The sequence below is a fragment of the Heterostelium album genome (assembly GCF_000004825.1).
Source record: "Heterostelium album PN500 unplaced genomic scaffold PPL_scaffold14, whole genome shotgun sequence".
In the NCBI taxonomy this organism is placed as follows: domain Eukaryota; phylum Evosea; class Eumycetozoa; order Acytosteliales; family Acytosteliaceae; genus Heterostelium; species Heterostelium album.
The window spans coordinates 497,941-518,146 of record NW_008805076.1 but is presented as its reverse complement, the minus strand read 5'-3'; the positions used below and the strand labels follow the sequence as shown (position 1 = coordinate 518,146).

Sequence of the window (20,206 nt, the reverse complement as noted above, 5' to 3'; positions counted from 1 at the left end):
TTTTATTTATTTTGATTTGATTTGATAAATACATTTCATTCATTATTTATAGTTACGAGTAAAGTACTTGAGTATAACATTATTTGTTCCAAACATTCTAAGATGTTTGTGTGATTCATTAATATATTATGCAGAGGAGGTGTATTGCTTCTTAGAAGTTTTTTTTTTTTTTTTTCTACTTCTTAGAAGGTGTGTGTGAAAAAAAAAAATTAATTCGTTAATTGTTGATTGGCGCCTTTGCTCAATTTCTTTTTTTTGATTTTTAATATTACACAATAATCTTTCCTAAAAGCAATTAAATAATATTTTAAGAGACCCTTTATTGTTAATTTTCGAGTTTTAATAAAATGCAGATATTTATTTAGTTTATTTATTTATTTATTTATTTATTTATTTATTTAATTTAGTGAGTTTAATAATCTTTAATTTCATATTATAATATGATCCTTGTTTTTTGATAATAAAAATGATAAGAGTTAATAGTATTGCAAAACCAACAACACCAACAACCACACCAATGATGATCTTCTTGGTGACACTATTTGATTTATCGGACTGACATTTATCTTTGTAATCTTGTTTGTCGACATCGACCAAGTATTGAAAGTCAGGATCAATGACAACTTTATAGTCAAAGTTTGGAATGACTATTCCAATTTTCGAGGTGGACGATGTTGAATTGTCGTTTTGACTGACCACTTTGTGTGAGATCGATTGAATTCGGGTGTCAATCAGTGCATATGGAATGAATCTGGCATAAAGTGATCGATCGTTGATGTTCAAGGTTATCCATTGAACATTGTCGTTGGGATCCACTTGTTGGAATGCACATGAATCTTCGTTGGAATTCATTGACATATCCATTTCGATTTGAAGGTAATTTAACTTATCTTGGAAGTTGTATGATGTTAATGATATCGTGAATTTGATCGATGATGGTGATAGTCTAAATAGTTGATCTCCAAATGTAAAGTTGGTTGCATCTTTGAAGAATTCGATTGTGATATTGATTGTTGTAAATCTGTTTTCCAATATCGAAGAATAATCGTATTTCACATGACTTGAATTACTTTGATCATTTATAATCCATGTGCTTGGAACGAATCTATTAACTTCTGCACCAGTGGAGTCGATTTCTTTGATTGTCGATATTTGGATTGTTGAAATAATAAACTTGTTGTCAACGGTAATATTATTGTTTGTTAATGGTTCTGGTTGTTTGGCAGGTGGTGGAATTACAACAAGCTCAGATGCACATGACGGACCATAATATGGTGGAGTACATTCACATTGATTGGATTTGCAAACACCCCTTCCTGAACATGTTGGAGTTCCAGGACAAGAGTTTGGTTTGTTTGTGGATGTTGGTGTTGGTGAAAGAATTGGTGGTAAGGTTGGGAATATCTGAATTGTTGGTTTTATGTTTATAATATTGATAAGTAATGTATTTGATTTTACTGAGTTGACAGTTATATAGATATTGAATGAGTTGATATTGGTGAATATATTTGGGAATGATATCAGAGTTGATGAAATAAATGTGATTTGAATTGGTTGGAATCCTTGACCTCCTGCATCGATAAATCCAACAACTGCATTTGAATCGATACCTAATGATCTTCCAAATACGATAAAATTTTTTGTATTTGAATTTACAGGTGTAGTTGATTCGAGTATTGGTTGATCGTTGGTGAATGTTCTATTGATACTATATGGTAATCCTTTGTTCATTAAATCTATAGCTGAATATGAGTTGTAATTTAATTGATTATTAACGATTCTGGTAATTGAGAAAGTAAATAGTGATCCAATGCCATATCCAAATGGTAAATCATAGGAACCATAATATTTGTTTGTGGTCGATGTGTATCCAATAAGAGTTGTTTCAATATTTATATCATTCTCTTCAGGATTATTTAAAATAATGATTGGTGATGTTGAAAGATTGATCAAAGTATATGAAATTTCGAAATTAAATTCAATCTTTCTATTCAATGATCCTACATTTATACTTGGTGGGGATACTATTATATTCTTCAATTCTGGTGTTTCATTTGTCACAGCTAATTTCATATTGAATTGTATGGTTAGAAAAGATAAAGATTACAAAATTAATAAATACTATTATTTTTACATACTTGGAGTATTAACATTTATAAATAGATTGGCTTCACTCGGAGTTCCCATGATTGTTGTTTTTGGATCATATCTTGGTATCTTGGTTCTTGTCATTTTCGAATCATAAAGAACCATATTGATAAATGTATAGTTTTGTGATTTACTGCTTTCACTGACCAAGAAATCGACTTGATAGATTCCATAACTTGAATTTCCAGAAACACGATTGTTTTCATCAAATTTAATGATTGTAACATTTCGATTTAAATTTGAAATGACATTGATTGTTCCAAAACCAAATCCATTTGGTGAGTCTTGAATTGTAAAGTTCCATCCAATCTTAACTGAACCACTGCCCAATGTTAAATCGTTGGATGGGAAGAGTGATACTTCCACCAAGAAAGGATCTAAAATATCACCAACTATTAAAAAAAATATTAAAATTATATTTTTAAATGTTGCTTTAGTTTAAATAATAACTTACTTGATTCAGAAATTAAAAGAGTTGCATTATTTCCTATTTTCGATTTGATTTGAGCTGATCTAAAGTTTTTCTTTCCATTTGATAAAACATATGAATATTCACCAGTTAACTCACAAGATTCAATTACAAAATTGATAAAATATAATCCCAACTCTTCACTGTAAGTTCCAAAGTATGGTTGTGCATTCTCGATTGATGAACTCCAAAATATTGGTATGACATATTTCAAAGGATTGGAAACGTTGAAATACAATGTAGTTTCGACATTACCATTTGTTAAATTGACTGAATTATTGGCAAACTTGAAATAAGTTATATCTAAAACATCAAATGATCTATCTGTTAGCATTAATGAATCGATTGATTTAAGATCGCTATTATAATAACTGATCACTCTAGTTGAAAAACCACTTCGATCTGTTAGAGTCAGAGATTTAGTGTTCAGATTATCGAAATAAAGTCCATTGAAATTGGTCTCCAGAATACCTGAGAAAAGATTACCAGAAACCAAATTTGCTGTGGTCATTTTTAATATTGGAAATAATGTACCCGCCGGATAGGCAACAGGAGTATCATATATTTCAAATTTCGATATTGGTAATTGTGATGTAAAGTTGACCTTGATATTATAGAATTCATTTTCGATTAATGAAATTGAAACATTATTAAATTGAATTGCTCCTATATATAAAGGGAAAAAAAGAATTAATATTTATGTTTTGTTTTTTATGTTTGATATTTTACCTGTAGGAGCAACTGTTGCTTGATTAATATTGATAATCGAAAATAAACTTAGTGTATCTGTAGATCCATAATAAATAGTGACATCATTTGATTGTGATGATGTAATATTTTTGATAGATGAGAAAGAGAAAGAATATAAATATTCTTGAGCGATATTATCGTAACTGGGATAAGATAAAGTAATTTGGGGACAATTGTCAATTTGAAAATCAAGTTTAAAGTCATCGACAATTGTTGCATTTAAATTTAAATTATAAATGAATAATCCATTCACTGTATCTGTATAACAACTTAATGTAACTCCATTAATAATATTTCCCACTAAAAATAAAATAGATTGGTAATTAGTGGTTTTTTTTTACTTTAAATTATATTAATTAAAAATAACCTACTATAGTTTTGAATACTAAGAGAATTGATTTGACTAAAAGATGGGGATGATTGTTCAGCATTGTAGAATGAAAAAGCAGAACCAGTAGTTGAAAAGCAAGACCAATAATAAGTTGTTGCATTGTTCATTTGACGAAGAGCCATTGGTTTGATACCAGAGTAGTATGTAGAGTTGAATCCAATGTATCCATTTGTATCGCTGGTAACATCTAAAAACACGCTACTATCATAACTTTCAAAAGTGATTGGATTTTGAATATATTTATAGGATTTTGGTGGATACATCAAGAAATTAATGAACCCCATTGGATTATATTCTATAAAATATAGAAATACAGTAAGAAATAAAAGTTAAAAATATTTTTTTAAAAAGTTTTTCATTTACTTACTCTTTAAAAATGGATTGGGTAATTCAAAGCTGGCAAGAACATTTCCGTTGTAAATAGTATAATTTAACTCCACTGTTGGTGTCAAATGAGTGTATGGAGTATTAAGGATAAGCTTGGTTTGAATGGTGTTCTGATTAGGTTCGTCCATGAAAGCCGAATTACATGTAAACTCTAGTGCGTTTGTTGTGCATACGAGTGTGTCAGGTGCAAGTTGGATATTCGATACTTTTGAGTAGAAATAAGCAGTAACATCGGAACGGTCGATCACAGGATCAGTGTGATAGAGGAAATTAAACGACGATTTATCTTTTGTTAGACACTCTGAACTTCCGAATTGATATGAAGTATCTTGAATCTTCAAATTCACATTGAATACTCCGTAGTCTGCGATTACTGTTACCAAGAATACTTGTTGATTTAAATCACTATAGGATAGAGTTTTAGCCGATATCGATAGTACATTGCTTGAAGATGTGGTGTTATCGAGAACAAAGTCAGAGTGCAACACACTCGAATCACTACTTATTACAATACCAAGTGGAAACCTACAACTCAAGTATCCCTTTTGAACAAAAGTTGGGGGTGAGAGTTGATATTTTAAAATAGTAAATCTTGCATCTGTATTATATACTATGTAATAGACAAATGACAATTAATATTTATCTTTTGATTTATTTTCGTAAAACCTTACTATTGAATACAACCAAAATAAGGAATAATAATATGTTTATATTCATTCCTTTTTGTAAAAAAAATCTATTGTTGTGTCTTTTCAAAATCTTACGGTCATTAATAAAAGCTCAATCAAAAAAATATAAAAAAACTTAAATATTTTAGAATTTTCAAAACAGCAAAAAAATGGGTTTGGAATTGAAAAAGTGGGTGAACCCGATCCACAAAATTTTTTTGAATTTTTTTCTTGTGTAATTTCTTTCGGTTCTTTTAATCAAATCATGATAAAATTAAATATCTTTACCGACTTTTTTTAGTTATTTTTGTTCTTTGAGGAGAGCAAAAAGATAAAAAATAACATCACAAATCAAATTAAACTAAAATAAGTTGTTTTTTATCTTGTAGGTGTTTAGTATTTTGAAGAGGTGGTTCTCGGTGTAAGGCCTGGGAAAGAGAGTGTCTCGCCCTTTTTGGTCTTTGATCTTAGGTGTGGTAAAGGTATCCGGGAGGGAGAATCCTTTTCTTTTGAGGATTTCCAGTCATTTTCTGGTTGGGGTTGGTTTTTTGTCAGAGTTCACATTCATACGATGAATGTTATGAATATAGTTTGAGTGGGATTATTGAGTTGGGTGATTCTGTGATAAGTTGGGTTAGGCAGGTTATTTTTATATTTTTTTTTTTTTTGTTAAAGTATTCACATATCTTTTTTAAAAACTTTATAAGAGAGTACAAAGTATTTAAATAACCACCTTTAGACTCCAAATAAATATAGATAGATGCACGACAGAATTAAGAATTATTTTTATATTATTTTTTCATTTATAATGTAATGAAAGGAGATATATATATTTCAACCAAATCCTCTTTGGTGTAGTGGTAACACATTAGTCTCTCACACTGATACCCCGGGTTCGATTCCCGGAAGGGGAGTAAAATTTTTTACTTATCGAGGATTACCTTAATGCGCGCATATAGAATAACTTTTTTGATATAATTAAATAAAAAATACTACTTCGACCCGGGTTCGAGGCTCGGTAATGACTAAGTTTCCCCGCTACCGGAACGTATATAATAAAACTGATGTCCTAAGAGCCCATGGGGCAATACATTGACACCAACTCGTGAGGAGGTGATAAAAAACACCTCCTTAGTGCAATGGACCTAAAAAAAAAAAAAAAAAAATAAAAAAATAATTAAATAAAAAACACATTATTAATTCTCACAATTATTTTTTGACTTTTAAAATTGCTAAAAGTTGTTTATTTAACAAATTGAAGTGTAGATTCATTCTGTATAATAAAAACCCATCACCTTTGATGTTAAGAATTGAATTTGATTGATTTATTGATTAATTTAAAAATAATTAAGAACATTGATTGATTGAAATGATTGGATCAATGTCAGTGTTGGTTGTAATGATGACAAATTCTTTTTTGTAATTGTTTGTTGTCGGAGACTATATCGATTGAGTAGTTGTTTGTTGTTAGTTCTTTGATTCCATAGATCGATTCAATGTTTGTGTCGATTGTGATTTCGACATGTTGGTACTTATTGGTGGTGTTATCGATATTCTTCATTACCATGTAGTAAAGTGTATAATGTTGATCACCTGTTGTCCAATTACTCATTATTGTTTGTGAAATCTCAAAGTTACAGTTGTTGTTGTCATTGTTGTTGTTGGACATGCTTCTAAAAGATGATGTTCTGACATTGTTTGAACTTTGTTCTGGTGTTATTGGTGTTGTTGTTGATGTTGTTGAAGGTGTTGAAATAAACTCTGTGCAATAAACAATGAAAAGATCAAGTGGTTTACTTGAGTTGGTGATGTAAACAAGATTGTCACTTGTATTGCTCTTAAATACACCTTCTATATTCAATGAATAGAGATATTGTTGAAGTTTGGTGGTACCCCACATATTTGAAATGGTTTCATCATTACCAATTGATATCTCCATGAATGAAAGATCGTGACTTCCATAATTGGTGATATTCGCTTCATATTGGTAATAGTTAACATTATCAACAGTCCATTGGGAGAGTAACTTTTGTTCAAGAGTACAATTCTCACAATTGTTTTGATAGGTGATTGTGTAGTTTGGATATAGTGTGTGGTTGTTCATTGAAATCGAAACTGATCTTGTCCAGTTACCAACTATGTATCTTGGAATTGAACATGATACGAATTGGTCGGTATCATTGAGTTTATGACAATCGATATTGACTCCTTCAATTGAAATATTTGCTTGATTCAAATTCCAATATCTGTTGGTTAGATTGATTGATGATCCATGACTTGGAATGAATGAAATATTGAATAGATCTATTTAAATTAATGTTATGAATATTAGTATAGCGAATAAACAATATTAGAATCTATTATCTTTACTTACTTGGATCATAAAGTTCGATTGAATCAAGACCTGATGTGTTAAACACTTGAATGGTACTATTTGAGATGTTTAATGTTTCAGTCTCATAGTTCAGTAATACTGATTGATTGACATTGGTTCTGAATTTAATGGAGCTTGAATTGAATCCAAGTGTTGCCAAGTACGATACATTGTATTTACCATATGGAATTGTGAATGTTGAGATTGTTTCATTATTTCCAAGTGTCAATGTGTTGTTTTGGTATTCATTATAGAATGCAAATGATTGGTTAATTGTGTGTAATGTTGTGAAGTTTGATAAACTGATTTGATGGTTGTTGAGAATTGCTGATGTTTTGGATTGTGGATCTGAAATGATTGTGAATGTTGAATTCGATGGAAGATCAATCAACAATGTCGATGGAATCATCAATGATGTCATGTTTCTGATGATTGTTTGATTATTGACAATCGATGTGATCATGATTGTTGAATTGACAGTGTTATTGACTTTGAGATCTGATTCATCAAGTGTTCCGTTGATATTAATATCATAATACAATGTTAAATTGATTGAAGTTTCTATGAGTTTTAAAATCAATAATTAATATTAATGTTATTATTAAATGTAAATTTTGTTTTTTTTTTTAAGTAATTACTTACTGTATTTGATTTCAATTGTTTCATTGTTGACAACAGTTCCAACACAATAGTCTGGAAGAACAAATGCTGTTGAATTGATATTTGTGGTATTCAACTTGAATATTGTCAAGTTGTGTGATCCATATTGAACCAAATATGTCCAATCTGATGTTGTTGCTGATCCAACACATCCAAGAGGTGCTTGAGTTTAAACATTAGAAAGTGTTAATATTTTGAATCAAATGATTAATTATAACAGAAGATACATACATTTCCAGAATAGTGCAATGTTTCTTTGGATCATAAATTGATTGGTGACCTGCATTGTATAATTTCCAATTGGATTGTAGAACTTTGATGATTCATTGAAATCGACTTTGATTTCATATGATCCTGGAATCAAATTGATGAAACTAAACTGACCTGTTGATGAAGTTGTTGTACTTGAATTGACAGGTCCAATAATTTCAACTTTGATATTTCTCATTGGTTTTTCGGAAGAATCAAAGATTCCATCGAAATTGGTGTCATTAAATAGGTATCCAACGAGTAAAGTTGTTTGAGTTGTGCCTCCTGTTGTACTTCCAGCTGTTGTACCTCCGGCTGTTGTTGAATCACCAGTTGTCGATGTAGTCGTAGTTGAACCAGAGCCACCAGTCGTTGTTGTGTCAGAACCACCAGTTGTTGTTGGAATTCCAGTGGTGCTGGTTGATGTTGTTGACGTTGTTGTCAAAGGTGTTTCATAGGTAATAAATCCGTTTTGGTACAAATCCATTCCATTCCAAGTAACTTTGATTGCTTTCTTGAGATCACCAATCAAATATGGTGGAACTGAACAATCAACAAAAGATGAGTCAATTGATGAAATTAAACAGTTCATCTTGAATCCTTCAATTGATAACTCTGGTTGAATCGAATAATTCCAATAAACATTGAATAACTTAATAGAACCACCAACCAATGGGATCAATGGGAGTTCTTTGAAAAGATCTAAATAGATCAATTCAATCGTTGTAATATTGAAATTAATAAAGTTGGCTGTTTGATTGTTTTCAATGACTATCGATGAACCATTGTTCAAGGTTATTACAACAATTTGATCTGGCATTGTGGTCAATGTCAAATTTGAAGTATTCCATGAAAGATTATCAAAGAATGTTGAGTTGTATTTGCCAAAAGGAATGGTAAGAGTATTGTTTGAGATATTTCTGTCATTGAATAATGATATTGTGTTGTTTGGATTCGATGTAAACAATATTAAACTGTCATCGATTGTTGAGAATAATGTTGCATCTGGAATTGAATAGTTTTTGGTGTTGAATCCGATTGTTGTATTCCATGAATCTGTTCTTTGTGTCATATTGATAAAAGAGTCACCTGGAATATCTGTCACAATAAAGTATGGAGCTTTATCAATGATAAACGATCTTTCAAATTGTTTATCTTTCAAATTCGATTGAACTAAAACTGATATATTCACTGGGTATGTTGCATTATCATCATTTAATCCATTGAAATTCTCATCATAGAATACTGATAAATTCAACATTGATTCTAAAAGTTATTATTAATATTAGTAAATAAATAAATAATTGAACTCGAGTTATTATTGTGAATATACATACTATATTTAACTGTAATAATTGAGTCTTCCAAGATTACATTACAAATTGGTGGGAACTAATAGTTTAAAATAAAATTAGTTTTTTTGTTTTTTTTTTTTTGAGCAATTTATAATTTATAATTTATAATAGAAAATGGTTACTTACTGAATAGGTTTGATAATCTGAATTATAATTATACTTAAAGTTTGATAAATTAAATGAACCATATTGAATTGAAAGTGTTTCTCGTTCTGCATTGGATATTGTTCCGAAACATTCATAATTTGCTAATTTAATAAATAAATAATATTATTAATAAGGGGTACAGGTATATTTTGAAATGAGGAAATAACTTACATTTCGAGAAAACAGTAATATTTGAAACAATTGTGAGTTGATTTGAAACTCTGACATAAACAGTTTGTATTGGAATAAAGTATGGTGTTTCATCGATATCATCGGAATCAATTGTGATCTTGTAAGTTCCAGGTTCGACAACTCTGAATTCAAAGATTCCACTTTCATTACTTGTGGTTCTATAATCAAAGTTATTATTTCCAATAACTTGAATTTTGAAGTTTGTCAAGAAAGGTTCACCTTGATCATATTGATTGTTATAATTTCTGTCATCGTGAATATAACCATAGATATAGCTTGAAAATGAACCACCACCAGTTGTCGATGTTGTTGAAGTTGTTGTTATCTCACCAGTGGTGGTTATTCCACCAGTAGCTGATGAGCTTGTAGTTATCTCACCAGTGGTTACTCCACCAGTAGTTGATGAAGTTCCAGTGCTAGATGTTGTTGATGATGTTGTGGTGGTTTGTGATTGGGAATAGGTGAGAGTATGAATGTTATAAAGATTCATATCATTCCATTTGGATGTAATTTGTTTGGTATTTACTCCTCCAGTTGACGCTGGGATATCACATTTATAATGGAGTGAATCAAGAATATCACATTTAATTTGAACGGAATCAATAAAATAGGATGCTGTTTTGTATGGGTAATCATTCGATATCACAATCTTATCACCAGTACTTGGAATTACATTTGAGAATAGATCTAAATAATAAATAGAATAAATTTTGTTAATAAATGAGTACTTTTTAACAAAATATATAAAATAAAAACATACATTGATTGACAATTTCAACATTTCCAAAAGTGATTTTGTTGAGAACATATTGATTTCCATTTGGTGAGGCGATTCGGCCATTGGTGTCTTCATCATCTTTGCTGAAAATTACAGTTTGATTGGTCTTTGGTGTGAATGATAATGTGGTGTCAGTCCATTCGATATTGGTAAAAAATTGTTTGGTGAACTTTCCAAAGGTGAGTGAAAGTATTTGTGAATTGGAACCAATGAATGAGATCGTCTTTGATGGTACAATGTTTATGAATCCAAGTTTGCTTGAAATTGTTGAAATCTTATTTGGATCTTCAACTTTAACATAATAGTTGTTGATGATTGGTGTCATTCCTGTACTTTCTTTGAATCGAATGTATGAACTCGATGGTAAATCAAATGATTTCTTATCCTTATAAGAGTAGCTACGAATTAACTGTTTTCCATCAACAGTAGATACAACATCGTAATCAACTGAAGATATTGAGCTATCTGGACTTCCATCTAAATTGGTATCCAAGAATAATGTTAAATCTGATGTTGTCTCTGTTGAAAATTAATCGAACCATCGTTAGTATATGATCATTTATATTTACTTTTATTATAAACTACTTACTATATTTAATGGCAATGTTATTTGCAAATAGATTGACTTGGCAATAATCTGGGAATTTAGGAGTGGAAGTTTCAAACATGTAGACTCCGAAATCCAACAAATTATATTCACCATATTGTAATGTGATCTTCTTTGAATAGGTTTCGACAGTTCCCAAACATCCAAGTGGTGATTTGGTGAACACAGGAATATTCTGTTCATATCCTTCAAAAGTGAATGGAATATGGAATCTAGTTTGTGGAAGGAAGTAGTTTGCATTGCTAAATATTGGTATTGATGTCACAACCAAAGTGTAAAGACCAAGTTGTTTGTCAGTTTCCACTTCATATGTTCCATCAGAATTGACTTTACCATTGGTGTAATCTCCATCATCATTGACAATTCCAATCATAAACGTTTGATTTTTGTTGATTGGAGTATCATCACCATCAAATTTCATGTTTTGATTCTTGTCTTCAAATAGACGACCTTTGATTTTAGATTTGAGGAGGAGTGCTGGAGGGTTTGGTAATTCAGTTGGAATTTGATTTGGATCGCTTCCTACTGGCAATAACCATTGTGGGAATTTACCTTGAGGTGGACCTCCTTCTACAGTTGGTCGAGTCCATCCATCTGAATCATTATCATCTTCATCAGAGCTGTCAGATTCACATGACCATGATTTTCCACTCTTTAATTTGAAACTAATCTTGAATCTAATTTTAATTTTAAATTTAGATTTGGTGAGACTAGAGGATGTGATCTTTCCCCAATCGATCTTGATAGAGTCAAAGTCTGAGAATGGGAATTCAAAGTTGTCTGGTGTTTTCAATATCATCGTTTTTCTAAAGATTTCGTATGCAGTCGATCCTTTTAGAACATTTACAACCATAACAGGAACTGGGATGATTGGAGGTGGACCTGGTGGTACTGGCCAAACGATTGGTGGAACTCCAATAATATAGAACATTTGGGTCATAATTTCTTCAGGCTCAGGCTCTTCAGTGCTATCAGATACACTGTCACTACTGCTACTTTCACTTTCACTTTCACTTTCACTGCTGCTCTCTTCTTCAGTGTACTCATAGGATGAGGTGGCTTCTTTAGAATAAAAAGTTAACTTGACTGGTTCTAATTTTGCAGTTGAAGAAGTTGGAACGATGCATGTCACCTTTGATGATGAGATCACTTTGACATTGGAACATTCTTTGGAGCCAATCATGACAGATGGTTCATCTCCAACAAGTCCAAGATTTGTACCAGTAATTTCAATTGGTTGTTTCGTGTTTTTATCTCCAGATTCTGGATAAATTTTGCTGATAGTTGGACCTATAAGAGCAAGAAAAGTTAGATATAATTCTATGATAATTAATTGATTATTATTCAATAAAAACTTACCAGTGAAAGAGAATTCAGTGTTTGTATTTGAAATTTGATCAGAAAGTTTTGAATTTACCAATTTGATATAAATTTCAATGTTTTGACCAGCTCCTTTCTTGTTGATGAATACGATTTGATCTTTTGTTGAAGAATCAACTGGACATTCTTGTTTCTTAAAGTATACCTTCAAAGTACTTCCATCTTCAATCAAATTCGATCCATAGATTGTCAATTGTTCATCTCCATCGATTGATCCTTCTTTTGGTTCGATTCTCTCAATCTTTGGCTTGTCATAATAGGTGTATTTGATGTTTTGATTCGATTGTTGTGAGTCAACTGTTACTGAAACTGTTTTTTCACCTTCAGAACTGGATTGAGGAGCAACACATACAATCTGTTCATGATTCCATGTGAAAACATTACAATCTTTACCATCGATACTGACTTTATCTTGGACATTTCCAAAATTGGTTCCTTTGATAGTGACGATTGTATTTCTTGCCATTCTTCCTTTCTCTGGTGTTATTTCACGTATATTTGGTTCTAAAGTTAGAAATAGAAACAAGTTATGATGTTAATAAAAATATACTATAATTATTATTATTATTGATTGTAAAATAATTTTAACATACTGTCATAAGAGAAATAGGTATTTTGTTGATTTAATTGACCTCCGACTTTGATTTCAATTGATTTCTTGACACCAGTACCAATTGGAATCTTACATTTTAATGAATCCGAATCTTTCCAAGTCAGTGATTGACATGATTTACCACCAATCTTTACATAATTATTTTGATCGTTGGTTGGTGTTGATGATGCCAAATCAGAAGGTACAAAGTTTGATCCAGTGATCATCAAAGTCAAATCACCATTGGTTGGTCCCGAATAATCTGAATCACTTGGTAGTGAAGGTGCTATTATTATTGTTTAATATTAATATTAGTATTAATATCAATAATTGTTTAAATATTTATATTTTTTAAACTTACGATTATAATCGATATGTTGATTGTTTGAATGTGTTTGTTTTCCAATGTAAAGTTTAAATGGAACATTCTTTCCAATACCAATTGGGATTTTACATGAAAGTTGATTGTGATTGATCCAATCGTAATCTGTGCATTTCTTTCCATTGACTTCGACATAACTCGAGGTTGGTCCACCATCTTGAACATCTTTTGGAACAAAGTTCTCTCCTTTGATTGTGATCATTGATCCAGATGTATCACTGTTTGGTATTTCTGTAATCTCTGGAATTTTGTAATTGAATTTAGCTTTGACACTTTGTGAATCGATCGATATTGATAATGGTTGGTCTTTTCCGATACCTTTGAGGAATTTGCATGATATTTGTGTTTCATCGATGAATGTGATATCATCACAAAGTTCGTCATTGATGGTGACATTGGAACCTTTTGGATCAACATCTTTCGGAACGAAATTGGTTCCTTTGATTGTGATCAATTCACCCTGTGTCAAAACATTTGGAATCTCTTCAATACTTGGTTCATTATATTTGAATATGTTTTCAGTTGTATTTTGATTGGCGATTCCAACTTCCAACGATATATTTTTACCAATTCCAGGTGGTGGAGTGCATTCGATTCTGTCTTGATCAATCCAATTGATATTTTTACATTCAACATCATCGATTAAAACTTTAGAGTCTTTTGGATCAACATCTTTCGGAACAAAGTTGACACCATGAATTGTAATGACTGATCCTCCTTTGGTATCACTTGAATCTACACTCTTAATGTGAGGTTCAGAATAAGAGAAATTCTTGACTCCATCGATATTCGATTGATTTCCAATGAAAACGGTTAATGTCAAGTTGGCACCAATTCCTGGATGGAGAGTGCATGTAAATGAAGTTGAGTTTGTCCAAGTTGGTGTTGTGCAATTGTTTTCTCCGATTGTTAAATAACTGGTGTCGAAATCTGATTGTTTCAAAAACGTTTGATTCTTGGGAATGAAATTGAAACCATTGATTGTAATTTCATTGTTGGCACTTGTATTCAAATTTCCAACAATCTCTGAGATATTTGGTCCTAAAATATAAAATAAAATATAGAAAGAGAGTGTTTAATGTTAATATCTATCAAATTTATAAGAATAGCATTATATAAACTTTTAAAACTTACTTTCATATGAGAAATTAAATAGAATTTGATTTGGTTCAATGTTTAACATTGATTGATTTCCCAAGAAGAGAGAAATTGTAAGATTGGCACCAACACCAGCATAGATCTCTGTATGTACCAATGATGATTTCACCCATGTGATATTCTTCAAATGGTAGTGACCAATGGAAATATTACTTCTGTCAAATCCACGTTCATATTCGATAAGTGGAACTTCATAATAATCCTCAGATTCTTCATCATAAACGAATTTTTGTTCTTTTGGTGAGAAATTCGTTCCAAAAATTGAGAGTGTTACTGAACCATCAGTTCCAGATGTGTTGTTGGTTACTTTGGAGATTAATGGTCTTGGGAAAACGAGTGAGTCTGTTGAATTTCCAGATAGTTGTTGAAGAACTTCAAGGATGACAATGTTGTCATTTCCAACACCTGCTGGTAGTCTACACTTAATACAATCAAATTCCATTGATCTGAATTCTTTATCTATTTCAATGTATGGATCGAAATCTTTATCTGGTGTTTGTTGTGTTGGTACTTCAATTGCTTGACCATCTTCATTTGAATATAGCTTGTTTGGAAAACAAACACTTTCTTCATCTACAATACACTCATAAAGTTGATAATGATCATTGGACATATTAACTGATGGAACAAACTCGGTCATTGTTGCAAGATTGAGACCAACAACCCAGAAATTACCTCCATATGATGTGTTGACGAATGGTTCTTGAATAACTTGAAGAATAGTTGGTGCAATATAATCGAAAGGTAAAAAGTTGGATTGTTGTGAATCGACATGAATACTGAATTTAAGATTCTTTCCACCACCAATGACAGATTTACAAGTAATCTTGTTGTCACTGTCACGAATGAGACTATTGCAGGTCAAACTCGAGATTGGTGCTTCATCAATTGTCAGAGATTCATCACCAAATTGAGAACCAGTGATAATTATATCTTCTTCTCCATTGGTTTTCCACATTACTTTGGAGATTGAATCGATCTTTGGTGCTTTATGATCAATAAAATCAAGTTGTTCATAAATTTGACCACCAACTTCAATTGAAATATTTTTGTTCAATCCAGATCCTCTGGTTTTAAATGTAATATATTCTTTTGAATCTTGGATGCCACCAGAGATCAATGCGATCGAGACTCCACCAATCTTTAACTTAATGTCGTTTACTGTTGATGTCTTGGAGAAAAGATTGCTTCCATAAAGTGTAACCTCTGAACCTACTGTGTTGAATTGTTCAGATGGTCGTGGAGAACTGATTGTTGGTGCATTGTATTGGAATTGGAATGTGTTTGGAAGTCTAAGTGAAGGTTCTTTTGGTGTAGTGATTGAAATCAATTTGGTTCCAAGTCCAGATGGAATTGTACATTGCTTTTGGTGGAGATCATCTTCTTTGGTATAGTCACAGTCTTCGAGGTAAATGTCACCAAACTTTACTAGGAGATATTGAAGATTTCGACCTTTGATGATGAGTGTTGTTTCATCTTTGGTGTCACCTGTCAATGGTCCAACGGAGAAAATGAATGGATCAACTGGACAACTTTGAAGAAGTTCTCCACTTTCAAACTCAACTTTTGTTGAATGAGTAAAGCTACAGATCTTTCCATCAAACATGACAATTCCAAAACCTTCCTCTGGTTCATTCTCCAATGGAATAAAATAGGTTGAAAGGCGATCTCCATAGGTGATAACTTTTTCTGTTTGAGTTAAAACACCAATCAATTCCGTGATAATATCAAGACCAAGTGGAGTGATCGAAGAGAATGGATAACCTTGGTGCATTGGAATATTACAGTAATATCTATCTCGAATACCAATTTGATACTTCAAATATTGTGAACTACGTAAATATGTGATCAATGGAGATTCATAAATCGCCATCCAAATAACATTGGATGATAATTGATTTTCATCAAATTGAACCCATTTTCCAACAGTTTCATAAAGTTTACTGAGTGAAAGTGTTTGGAAATTCGATTCACAAACTTGAAATCTTCCTAATATCTCATAAATTGGGTCTGTTGGTGGATTTGTTGGACTCTGAAAATTAAAAAGTTTGATTGTTAGAATGATATTCATAAAATAATAAATTAAATACTACTTACATCCAAACAGAAATTACATTTGTAAATATAATTTAAATTCATGACACGATCTAGGTTGTCAAAAATCATTGTTGTGTCGATGACAGAACTCTGAATCTTTGACTTTAGAATATCGATGATTGTGAATATATCGGATGGAACATTCTCTTTGATGATCTCTTTGATCAGTGGGAATGATAAGGAATCTAATCCACTGGTAAAGCTATCTTGGTAGAATATCTCATCTTGATCAGCTTGGTTATCGATGATATCCCAAAGGAATGATGCAATGAGTCCTGAAGAACGAGCAACTGGTTGAACAACTCCATTCTTTTGATAGATTTCAAGTGAAACAGGTGAATCACAATGAATGATTTGTTTTATATCTGATCTCAGATATGGGAAAATATCCTGTTATTTTTTGAAAAATAATTAAATATTATAATAAAATAAATATATAAAAAAAAATAAATAAATAAAAATAAATAAATAAAATAAATTTAAAATTAAAATAAAAAATAAATAAAATAAATAAAATAAATAAAAAAAATAGTTAGTAAGATATTTTAACGATCAATCAAAAAAAAAAATATAAAAAGAGCGGTTTTTCATTCTTACCTGTTTGAATTTGAGCGCGAAAGAATAAATCAATGCTTTGCTTGTTGCTAATTGTTCCGCATATTCATCTGATTCTTTTTGTTGAATTCGATCATTAATATTTAGAGAATCTAATTTATAGTTATTATTTAATGATGTTATGTAGTGATAAGAATATGAAAGGAATAAATCATCAATACACAAGTTATCGATCTGTATTCCATAGTTGTTGTTATCGTTGATTATTGCTGTGTGTTGATTATTAATTTTTACTGTAATTTGTGGTGGTGGTGGTGTGGAAGTGCTATCAGTGTTGACAATTGGATACAAATCTACCAACATTTGTAAAGTACGATAAAACATTAATACATTTGTATCGTAAGTACTGACAGTCTCTGGTGAAAATAGATTGTCTTGATACTTTAGATTGGTAGAGTATACGATGTATTCAGAGTCTTCGGAATAGTATTGAATACTAATACCTCTCTTATTATCTTTCAGATACAATCTAATCTCAGGGGTGAAGTACTTGACAATGTCAACAGAAGCAAATTCATCAGTTTGATATTCAAAGATACCACAATCACCCTGACATGACGGATCGGAAGCAGGCACAACAGTCAATTCAGTATCAGGAAGACTTGAATCGAATGGAGTACGAGAAAGGAGTGAACCGATATTGGTACTGACAGTGTTGACTTGGAATCTAACTTGACCTTTTCCATTGAAATCACTCTGCAGTTTAGTCTCACAATCAAGTGACGAGCAAATACTTGATCTAAGTTTGTAGGCAGTATTGATTAGGAAAGTATTGGCAGCACTCGAGGTAACAACACACACAAACGTGGCAGGCGATGAAGACAAAGTTGGATGGTAATCACCAAGACATATTCTGAGTTTGTCAAATGCAAATCCTGGTGCCTCGACATCCGATATCCAATGTCTACTCTCCAAAGGTATGTTGTATTGATTTGAAAAATCAATTGGCAATCTATTCTCGACCAAACTACTAAAACTAGCAGTGGCAACGGCATCTCTCTAATTAATACAATAGAATCATTAGCATTTATATTTATACTAACTTTGTTACAAGTGAAATTCAATATCATCTATTTACTTACAGGAACAGTAGTGTATCCAAAGAAAGATTGCCAAGCACTTGATTGTAAACCACTGTGGATTTCAATAGTTGGGCTGATGTACTGTTTGGCTGAGGAATCAACGATTGATCCGTCAAATATATTATTCAAGAATCTTAGATTTCTTTCACTGAATGTGTTAAAATAAATCTTTGGAACCAATGGCACTAAAGTATTAAAAAATGCAGTCATCTCTAAATCGCTAAGGCCGATAAGAGTATGACATAAAAATGAATGACCGATATTCAAATTAATCGATTGTTCATCAGCCAAATGGTAGTCTTGAGGGAACCACTTTCCTGGATAGCTTGAAGGCATAGCAACCTCATTATTAGTGGGCAAAATAGCAGGAAAACCAGGCATAGTGTGTTTTAAGTGAATTCCATTTCCAGAACTGGTAAGTGCAACAAATCCTTTGGATGTACCATACTGATCAGGTTGCCACTGGCCATTTAGAGGTGTCTCTTGATTTCCATTTTTGTCACCAAACTGCCAGGGCTTGTCATTGAACATCAAAACTTCATTGTTTTTGATACTCTCAAGCGTTCTTCCAAGTGAACTTTCATCCAAAGTGATATCACTAAGAAAAATGACATTATGCTCGTCCATATACAAATAAGCATTGGTTAATGGTAGTTTTTTGATATACCACCATTGCACATTATTGTTGTCAGGTGACAAACAACTTGGATTAGCTGTAATAAAAGAAATATTATTACAAATAAATATAATTAATATATAAATATATAAATATTTATTCTTCATATTTTTTTAAATATTAATATTATTATTGATTTTAATAAAATTTTACATGTGATTAGATACCGAGATGAAACTCGTCCAATCAATCACTCGTTTCAAACTAATAAAAAAATTTATTTATTTTTTTTTTGAAAAACTATTATACAAAAGCTAGATATTTAGCGATCACGGTTTGTCTCTCAACGGAATCATTTTACTTTTGATGGCCTAATGTTTATTACCTTTTAGGGAATAAAAGTGCAAAGTGTAAACTAGCTCTTGGAGCCTGTAACCCAAATAAAATAAGTACACCAACCCTTGGTTTTTTTTATTTTGTTGATAAATTGATTTTTGCAAAAGATCCTTGTCGCTCTTTTAATCCAAATCATAGCGTCTATTAACGATATACAGAGGGAAGATAGTTTTGATTGGTAACCTCAAACATGAATTAATTAACCCAGAAAACAAAATTGTAATTTTTACTTAAGTTTGCATTATGATGGACTAATCTTATTCCTAAAAAAGGATTTCTACAAAATTTTGGTTCGAGTTTTGGACCTATTTTTACTCCAAAATTTTTTATTTTGAGCGTTATAGAAGTCAAAAGCAAATTTCGTATTTTTATTTTGAAACGAAAAATATGAATCATTTTTGTAATTGTGGCACGCTAAAAGTTTATAGCCTTCAAAGCTTTTGACTTATAGAAGGAAGGGCAGGAGAGATTACATTAAGTTTCGTGTAATGACAACACAAGAATTATGATCTTTCTGATTGCATTATTTTACAAAGTTGGCAAATGAGGGAAAAAGCATATCAAAACAACCTACTGTTGTAACCATAAATGGAAAAAACCACTCAGATCACATTAACTAATTTTTACATTTTTTGTTAAAATTGATGCGTAATCGGACATTGTGCAGAACATCGGCTGGGGATCCCAGCTTAGTTTTTTAATATGGATTTGTT

The 20,206-nt window shown here is 31.4% G+C and overlaps 1 protein-coding gene and 1 non-coding gene across 2 annotated transcripts; one reads left to right on the top strand and one right to left on the bottom strand.

Annotated features, from left to right (window-relative positions):
• Positions 1-390: 390 nt before the first annotated feature.
• On the bottom strand, positions 391-20,153 carry PPL_10551 (uncharacterized protein; the record flags this gene model as incomplete). Its single annotated transcript, XM_020581321.1, has 25 exons — positions 391-2,063; positions 2,139-2,540; positions 2,603-3,283; positions 3,347-3,667; positions 3,739-4,053; positions 4,126-4,643; positions 4,817-4,864; positions 5,939-5,958; positions 6,378-7,117; positions 7,188-7,748; positions 7,830-8,009; positions 8,079-9,362; positions 9,434-9,488; positions 9,578-9,699; positions 9,770-10,477; positions 10,551-11,087; positions 11,158-12,465; positions 12,535-13,059; positions 13,149-13,433; positions 13,509-14,570; positions 14,664-16,719; positions 16,785-17,174; positions 17,382-18,398; positions 18,482-19,194; positions 20,111-20,153. 25 exons carry the CDS (start codon positions 20,151-20,153, stop codon positions 391-393), a joined length of 15,564 nt encoding a protein of 5,187 aa, XP_020428108.1.
• PPL_10552 lies at positions 5,657-5,727 on the top strand. The gene has a single exon. It is a non-coding gene; the product is annotated as a tRNA-Glu (tRNA).
• Positions 20,154-20,206: the final 53 nt, after the last annotated feature.